Genomic DNA, 10,000 nt, shown 5'->3' on the forward strand with positions numbered 1-10,000 from the left:
CCACATAGTACAGTAATCTGAGCCAAGCAGGATGCAAGCTATCAAGTGTGTGGTCGTGGGCGATGGGTAAGTGTTCGGCATTTTACTACACAATTGTTTTGCTTCTACGTAAATTAAATAGTTTTACATCTGATCAGCTACGGTATGCGTTTGTACGGCAGGAGTGTTTGTTTCTCATAAACAGGTCATCAAAGTTCGTGCTGCACTGCTCATAACTTGACGAATCGTAGCTTTATACCCAGTCAATCATTTGCTCTCCTTGTGTGAATCTGAATACAGCAGAGTTGCCTCAAACCCAACTTGAATCAACCTGTATGAGAAAGTGGAATACTGCTTAACAAGGCATACTTCTAGGTGCTGTTGAAGTTAGGTTTGAAGGAGAAACTGGGTGCACAGCGCAGGCCAGAACATGTATTAAAATGCTGTCAAGCCAAAGTAATGCTGCTCTCACACAGAGAGGTGAAACTAGGTTTATTCACATGTCAGGAAGCTCTGATCCGTCTGGCTCATAACAGTTAGAATAGAGTAGAAAGGAGTAGAATAGAGTAGAATAAAGTAGAATAGAATAGAACAGAACAGAAGAGGGCCAGGGTCATACACATTCAGATTGGCTATGTAGACCACTGTGTGTATCTGTATGTATCTGTGGCTTAGAATTGAATAGAAAAGCATGTAGATTGAGTGATTCAGTTGTCCTATCTATAATGCATTCAAGCCTCAATCTCAATTTGATGGGAAACATGAACTGTATACTCACATCTCAGAAAATGTATTTGAATTGTAAATGTTGTATTCGATACTAAAGGTGTGTCAGTTCAGACCAGGTTTAATGGGGCAGGGGTAGGAGAAGTGATGGTTTACGGTATACTGTTGGGTGTATTGTTGTAGGAGAGGAAGTTTGCCTTACAGAGAGGGAAGTGATGGGTCACCATTTGACATAGATTAAATAAGCAACTGAAATATGATGTGGTACCAGTGACCACATATGCATTAGCTTTTTACTGAATTCATCTGGGTGAGGAGTCACTTGTTGATTCAAGAGGTTGTTGGGTATGACCTATGTGATGAGAGAGGGTGTTTGTGTGTGTGTGGGGGGGGGGGCTCTTCTCAGACCTCTTCTCAGACCTCTCCACCCCCTAATATCCTACATTACCTTACTTATTGTAAGTCGCTTTGGATAAAAGCATCTGCTAAATGACTTAAATGTAAAATGTAAATGTGTTATTAAAGATGAAAGACAAGAACAAGATTCTGGGAAAGAGATAAAGACAAGAAGCTAAGAGAGGAGGGATCAGAGAGTGAGGTCTGGCCTTTCATGATCGCTCATTTTGACTATTTCCTGTTTTCAGCACTGCCACTGACTGATGAAATAAGGCCCATTTTGACACACTTACATGAGCAGAAATAGAGACACATACACACACACACACACACACACACACAGATACACACACACATACACGCACACACACACACATTTTTTGGTTTCCTTTCCTGGGAACCTCAAGGGCTTTTTGTATAAATTGTTTGGTATGAAAGTGAGAGGAACAGGTGCAATGTAAGCATCATTCTAACTCTTTCTAAGAAGTGTTTCAGTCTTTCTTGAACAATACTTTCTAAAGACAGTTCCTCTTTATATGAATCAGATACAAAAGCAATTTTTAATACAATCCTAGTTCTTTAACTCTGCAGTACATTCACAGATCTACATAGAGAATGACTGGGTGGAAAAGCAAGCACACACACCAGATAAGGCCCATCCATGTAACATTAGCTCTCCAAATCTAACATGGCGTATATCTGCTGCATTGTCTCTATAAAATGTGTCTCAAGGACAGGGCGCAACCAAAAGTCATCACTCTCGAAAAAGAAGCTCCGACTTCCTGTAAACCATGTGACCTACATCAGTCACCCTGGTAACAGGCTCGGTTGTCAACCGTCGTGAATGACGCTACACTGGGTTCCAAGCACACCCCTGAAGTCGTGACAGTGGCCGTTTGCGGTGATTTTATCATTGGCAACATGATTGAGTAATTTCTTTCAGTGTGAACGGGTAGATAGAGGACGTTTGGGATGCACCTCAATAGTCTGAGGTAGCTTCCTCTCATTGTGTCCTCTCCTTGTCTCCTCTCCTTCACTCGTACTAACAATGTGAGAGAACCGAACAGTTCATAGCAAATTCCTGATGGAAGTCCACCGTATTGTTTTCACCTATACTTTCAGTGCAGATCAGTGCAGAGAGAAAGAGGGAGAAAGAGAGAGAGAGAGAGAGAGAGAGAGAGAGGGAGAGGGAGGGGGAGAGAGAATAGAAGATCTTACAGTTGACGTGGAGGAGAGAAATGAGGTGAGAGGATTGAGTGAGATGAAACCGTTGTGTCATAGCGGTTTCCTGAGCCTTGAGCAATCGATCAGTGAAAAACAAAGATGGCGGATGACAGACTGAGCTGTGTGGGGTTCATGTATTGCTCAACACTTTGAACTAGATCAGGCTAGATTGCCGTAGCACAGTGGAAGCTGGTGGAGGTAGAAACTGGAGGACGGGCTCATGCATGGAATGGAATGAGGAGTGGTATCAAACACGTGAGTCCGTCCTCTGATTTCTTCCTCCACCAGCCTCCTGTGGTGTACCATGATGCTGCATTCCATTTGGTTATTGGGATACTGGACACAGTCTTGAATATATACAGTGCCTTTGAAAGCTAATGAAAGCTTCCCTCTGTAAATGCCTATTGACATATGGAAAATGCGGATGTATTTTTCCTCTGTTTTTCAGAGCTGTGGGGAAAACATGTTTGCTTATCAGCTATACGACCAACGCCTTCCCTGGAGAGTATATCCCGACTGTGTGAGTAGTGCGTACACACACACACACACACGTGCACGCACACACACACGTACACACACACACACACACACACATACACACACGTACACACACACACACACACACACACACACACACACATACACTAACAGAGCTCACTGTGTTTTCTTCTGCAGATTTGATAACTACTCAGCCAACGTGATGGTGGACAGTAAGCCAGTGAATCTGGGCCTATGGGATACAGCCGGACAGGAGGATTATGATCGACTCAGACCCCTATCGTACCCACAGACGGTACACACACACACACACACACACACACACACACACACTCACACACACACACACACACACTCACACACACACACACACACACACACACACACTCACACACGCACACACTCACACACGCACACACACACACAGTCACCATCAATCATCAATACAATCTGCAATATCCTCTTGCATCCTTGTGTAAGGCCCTCCCTCAACAGCAGATATTTCCTCAGGCATACAATACAATGTTGTATTACTGGTGGATCAGTGTGGACCCAACAGGTCCAGACAGAGTCAGACTATACATGCTGAAAAAAAGCCTTGAGGTTTCATAAAATCTCTCTCTCTCTCTCTCTCTCTCTCTCTCTCTCTCTCTCTCTCTCTCTCTCTCTCTCTCTCTCTCTCTCTCTCTCTCTCTCTCTCTCTCTCTCTCTCTCTCTCTCTCTCTCTCTCCTACAGGATGTTTTCCTCATCTGTTTCTCGCTGGTGAGCCCTGCTTCGTATGAGAACGTCAGAGCCAAAGTGAGTACCCAACCAACCTGCATCTTTGTCTGGTCACTGTGGGGCTTTTCACACTACAGGGCCGACCCCAACCATACTGTGCTGGCTCTGGCTTGGATATTTTCCTTTCACGTCATCCTTTCCAGTAATGTTATACCACCTATGGTGGTGGATGCATATTCACCAGACCAGTGCAGTACCACTGTCTACCTGCAGTGTCTACGAATGGGCACTAGGTGGCGATGGTGTCAGCCGCAGTAATAGGCTGAGGTCTGATCTGGCTGTTTCTGGATGTTACATCCAATCTCTTCTCCGTCACACATGGTTGGTTCATGACAAGTGCTTTTGATGTGTTTATTAGTGCTGCAATACAGTAGGGGGTGCAGTTTATTTACACCACACCAACAACAACAACAACAACACCCATTCACCTTTTTTTTTTTTAGGGCATTTCTGCTTTTATTGGGATAGAGATAGTAGAGATTGACAGGAAGGATGGGTGAGAGAGAGGAGGGATGACATGCAGGATATGTCGATGGCTGGAATCGAACCAGGGACCTTGCGATGATATGGTATGCGCCTTAGTGTGCTACGCCACTGAGCCCCCCGAGAACAAGGGACTTGAGTTAAAAAGTGAAGTCACGGTGACGTATGAAAGGAACGATCACTCATGTTATTCAGCGTTATTCACTGTATCTTTTTCCTGCTTTTGGCAACACATGAAAGACTCCATTTGGACCCATTTCAGTACAAGCCTTTAAGAAATCTTGAAAGGAAGAAAGAAAACTGTCTATTAGAAAAAGATCAAAGTCTTGTTTGTTTGTGTGGGTTTCTGATCCAGTTCTCACAGCAATAACTATGTATCAACACTTACAAACCCACGCATGCAAATAGTGTTCCGGCTGCTTGCTCTCTCCTAGATCCTTACAAAGTCTCTAAGTGGCTTTCCATGTATTTTCCAGCTCTTTTTATCTCTCAAATTATGTGTGTTCATGGTAACCAGGAGTGATGGCAAATGTGGTTCTCTGTAGATTAATTTGCAATTATAAGGTGAACACATGCGGGGATTGATACAAAGGACTAATGTGTACAATAGAACACACACACACACGCACACACACACACACACACACATTGATATTTGGTCAGTCTTAAGCTTTTCCTCCAAACAGTTAAGGATTTGGGTAGGGTAAGCTAAGCAGAGTGTGATGGGCGGGTTTGGAAAGCGGGTCTGGCACATGGAACACCCGAGCGACACTTGAGATGACCACTTAAGACACTTGAGATGACAAGTGAATCACCTCCGCTACATTAGATCTATGCCCGGATGAGGGATGATTTCTCTCTCTCTCTCTCTCTCTCTCTCTCTCTCTCTCTCTCTCTCTCTCTCTCTCTCTCTCAATCTCTCTCAATCTCTCTCTCTCTCTCTCTCTCTCTCTCTCTCCACTTTCATGAGAAAGAGATGGAGCAGCACGTCAACCCTAATAACAGGATGTCTTCAAAATCAGACCCTGTGTTTCCCGCAGCACTGTGAAGTGTGCTTCACCCTTCCCCCCCACACACCCCCCCACACACCCCCACACCCCCCAAGCAGGCGTTGATTCAGACCTGGGACACCTGCTGAGTGGACTGTCATGGCGACTCAGTCTTGGTATGGATTGAGCAGTAATAATAATAGTAATAACCTCGTCCAGTGACGGGGGAGAGAGGGTTTCCAGCTGTGGACCTCAGGGCCTAGATTGAAGTCATACCTGTGGTGCGCTGCAAGTGGCCTCGTGGACCTGGAGATGGGGGGACTCAACGTTGAACCCAGTATGTGGTGTTGCTTTCTGCCGCGGATGAGGGAATGGTGTTCATTAGTGTGGGGCACTGTAGCTGTCAGCTGTAGCAGTTTATGGTGTGTGTGTGTGTGTGTGTGTGTGTGTGTGTGTGTGTGTGTGTGTGTGTGTGTGTGTGTGTGTGTGTGTGTGTGTGTGTGTGTGCATAAGTACACGTGTGTGTTTGCGTGCGTGCGTGCGTGCGTGCGTGCGTGCGTGCGTGCGTGCGTGCGTGGGTACATGTGTGTGTGTGTGTGTGTGTGTGTGTGTATGTATGTCTGTCTGTGTGTATGTAGCCATTAGTGAGTGTGGTGCCTTAGGATTCAGCTCCCTCTTTCTGTCTTCATCTGCTGTGACTGGATGGGAATAAGTCACTCATCCACCCTCTCTCGCCTGAGCCACTTTATAGGTTAGGACAGTGGTTCCCAAACTTGTAACAGTCATGTACCCCCTGAGACACTTTATAGGTTAGGACAGTGGTTCCCAAACTTTTAACAGTCATGTACCCCCTGAGACACTTTATAGGTTAGGACAGTGGTTCCCAAACTTTTAACAGTCATGTACCCCCTGAGACACTTTATAGGTTAGGACAGTGGTTCCCAAACTTGTAACAGTCATGTACCCCCTGAGCCACTTTATAGGTTAGGACAGTGGTTCCCAAACTTGTAACAGTCATGTACCCCCTGAGACACTTTATAGGTTAGGACAGTGGTTCCCAAACTTTTAACAGTCATGTACCCCCTGAGACACTTTATAGGTTAGGACAGTGGTTCCCAAACTTTTAACAGTCATGTACCCCCTGAGACACTTTATAGGTTAGGACAGTGGTTCCCAAACTTTTAACAGTCATGTACCCCCTGAGACACTCTACAACCTACTGAGTACCCCCAGCACCACGGACAGCTCACTACAATGTTTTTTGTTTGTAATTCTGCTGCATAAACAAAAAGGAAACACACGTATATATATATATATAATATACATACATTACAAATATATGATGATATATATAATTCCTGCTTTTTATTTGGATTTCAAACAGGTGATCAGCACTTAAACTCACGCACAACATAACACATAACCAGGTCAACAAAACTGGTCAGTAAGAAACTGGACTATAGCCATAAACTGTACTGTACCTGCCAATTTGAACTGGGCTATATGGACTATAGTGGACTACAAAACTGTCAAATCTGGGGTTAGGACATAGTCTTCACATTGAGCTCTTGCAGACTCAGAGGACCACAATGATAATAAGTCCTAGGCTCTCTAGTGTGTGTGTGTGTGTGTGTGTGTGTGTGTGTGTGTGTGTGTGTGTGTGTGTGTGTGTGTGTGTGTGTGTGTGTGTGTGTGTGTGTACCGTCTGTGGGTACGAGAAGAGAAATGTTTGTTTCAGTGCGTTCCCATCCCTTCACTCAAGGGGGGGAGTCCCCGTTTTTCCCAGATGTAAGATGGTCGCTCTTTCATACCTGTCTTTTGACGTACCCGGACAGGTATGAAACAGTGACCACTAACGGCACTTGGGGCTACCCCCGCTCAATCAGGTAGGGTTCAGTCAGGGATATCATCAAAACGTCACTGAAGGGCTCACTCAATGGGACGGAGTAAGGGAAGGGGGTGTAGCACGTTGGAATGGAATGGAACCCTTTCACCTTATTGTGTAAGATCCTTGATGATTTTATTCATGTCCATGTATGTTCTTTTCTTTAGTATTAGGTGCGCGGTTTTAAAATGGTCGAATAAACCAAACTAAATTAAATTAAATACGACATGACAATCACCATCGCATTTTGTAGCGGAGGTGGTTTGGAACCACGCTCGTGTGATGACTAGACATGGCCGACACCTGAAGACAAATTACAAAAAGAAAGAATAAAAGGTGTCTTCGTCTTTTGTTTGATTGCTTGTATCTTGTCACAATACCACCTGTAGAGTAACCCGGGTGAACAAGAGTGCCTTTTATCTGTTATTACATTTCACACTCATGGCGTTTAGCAGACGCCTTTTATCCAAAGCGACTTACAACAAATGCATTTGTTTAAGTAAGTGAATCGTCTGTCCATCAGTCATCATAAAAAGAAGTAACCTATGCATTTTCGTCTAGGATTATGCTTAATCTGTGTCTGATGATGATGAAAGCATAGTGCATCAACTTCAAGCTATTATACAGTGGGCCTGGAGTACACTCGTCATAGTATAATGAACCATAACCCACCATTGACCTCTGCCACGGCTGAGTGTGCTTCTCCTCAGAGAGATCGTTGAGCATCGGGGCATTGCGAGAGCTTTTGAACCCTGGAATAATAAGATAAAGCCTTGTGGGGGACATGACGCGATCAAACGGAGACCTTTGGGGGAGAGTGTTCGACTGTGTTTGACTGTATTGTAGGCCCTCCTGCTTCATTTAATCCTCTGAAAAGGTCGTCATCGTGACTTTGGGCAAAGTCGATATCTGAGGGGCGCTTGGTGGCGTAGCACACTGACGCGCATGCCACGTAGTCGCAAGGTTCCTGGCTCGATTCCGACCCTCGACATGTCTTGCATGTCATCCCTCCTCTCTCTCACCCATCCTTCCTGTCAATCTCTACGGTCTCAATCTCAATAAAGCAGAAATGCCCTAAAAACATATTCCTTTTTTTTTTTTTTTTTTTTAAGTCGATATCTGAGAGTTTCAGAAAAGGGATCATAGTCTATTCGTTCCTATGACCCTGAAAGTGTTTTTCTGTAGCTTTGGAAAATTAATCTGAAATCAGAGTGGGACAAGGCACACAATTTATGAATGTGCACATGATTGGTTGTGTAAGAATCAATCAAATCAATCAAATGAATAATTCATTATCATTCATATAAGAATCAAATAAGAATCAAATACAAGGTCAATAACCAACAATAAACTTGCAAGGAGAGAGGAACAACAGACCCTAGGTGAAAATAATAGTTATTTACTGGAAGCCACAGTTCCCAAAGACTCTGAAATAGCCCCTAGCCCCTAGCCCCTAGCCCCTAGCCCCTGCCCCCTGACTGCCTATGGCCCCTGGTCCGAGCATTGATTACTTTATCTTATGATGACTGATGGATAGATGATTCGCTTACTTAAACAAATGTATTTGTTGTAAGTCGCTTTGGATAAAGACGTCTACTAAATGCCATAAATGTAAATGTAAATGTAAATGTAGTCTCGAGACACTCAATCTCTAACCCCTGGGCCATGACCGTTTAAAGACCCCTATGTCATGTTCTCGTAAACATGGATCTCGATGCACAAATCTCTTCTTCATACGATATTAGACATACAGCCTCGGATGTCCTTGAGCCTCCCTGAAGGGACACCATGTGACATACGTCATTAAACCACTAGTTCCAAACAATGTAAAACATGGTTTAAAACACACACAAGAATGAATGTCCTCCATGCTTGGTGTGGATCTTTATCAATATCGTCTCATGTGTCGTGCAGTGCAGTGCACAATATCCAGCTGCATGTACTGTGCCCTTCTCTCTATCTCCCTCCCTCTCTCCCTCCCTCTCTAACTATCCCTCCATCTTTCTCTCTCCGTCCGTCTTTCTCTCTTTCTCTCTCCATCCAGCTTTCTGTCTTTCTCTCTCCCTCCATCTCTCTCTCTCTCTCTCTCTCTCTCTCTCTCTCTCTCTCCCTCCCTCCCCCCCCATCCATAACAAGATGCTTTCAGCGGTTGTTGCCACTTTTAGCTTCCATCCCAGACATCTGAAGTATCACTATTCATAAACTCACCTTACCCAATTTTACAGAAACTCAATGGTTGTTTTTCAATATGTAGGCACATGTCGCCCTCAACAGCAATCATACTGTACCCAACAAGGTTTTACAGACGGAAAGCTGCACCTTCAGGATCAAAATCACGGTGTTGTCGACCAAGATATCCAGATAATGGCTCAAATGATTACTCTACGTCCCTTCTGTCTCTCTCCCTACATCTGTCTCTCTCTCTCTCTCTCTCTCTCTCTCTCTCTCTCTCTCTCTCTCAATCTCTCTCTTTCTTTCTCTCTCTCTCTCTCTCTCTCTCTCTCTCTCTCACTATCCCTCCATCTTTCTCTTTCTCACTCCCTCCATCTCTCTCTCTCTCTATCCCTATGGAGGGAGAGAGAGAGAGAGAGAGAGAGAGAGAAAGGAAAGAGAGAGAGAGAGAGAACACAAGAGAGGAAAGAGAGAGAGAGAGGGGAGAGAGGAGAGGGAGAGAACACAAGAGAGGAAAGAGAGAGAGAGAGGGGAGAGAGGAGAGGGAGAGAACACAAGAGAGGAAAGAGAGAGAGAGGAGAGAGAGAGAGAGAGAGAGAGAGGAGAGAGAGAGAGAGGAGAGAGAGAGAGAACACAAGAGAGGAAAGAGAGAGAGAGAGAGAGAGAGAGAGAGGGGTTGATACTGAGGCTGAGGTAGAAGGCCTAATCATCAAGACAAGATTTCCAGATTGCTGTCTGGAAGAAGATTGGGGGGGAGTCACTGACTGACAGTCTTTCATCATAAACACTGCAAAAAATCCATGAAATCATCCCAGCCCAGAAATAACACACAAATGCTCCCAGTAGTAAATGTAGTAATATTAAATG

General features: G+C 44.5%; 1 protein-coding gene across 1 annotated transcript in view; it reads left to right on the forward strand.

Annotated features, from left to right (window-relative positions):
* The window catches only part of LOC310821643 (ras-related C3 botulinum toxin substrate 2), a 13,132-nt gene continuing 3,132 nt past the window's right edge, over positions 1-10,000 (forward strand). The window contains exons 1-4 of the mRNA XM_083693760.1: positions 1-66; positions 2,774-2,845; positions 3,001-3,118; positions 3,560-3,622. Coding sequence (XP_083549886.1) covers positions 32-66; positions 2,774-2,845; positions 3,001-3,118; positions 3,560-3,622 — 288 coding nt within the window. The 5' untranslated portion in view covers positions 1-31. The remainder of the gene's footprint in view (positions 67-2,773; positions 2,846-3,000; positions 3,119-3,559; positions 3,623-10,000) is intronic.

This window comes from Argentina silus (genome assembly GCF_951799395.1).
Source record: "Argentina silus genome assembly, chromosome: 22".
Taxonomy (NCBI): Eukaryota; Metazoa; Chordata; class Actinopteri; order Argentiniformes; family Argentinidae; genus Argentina; species Argentina silus.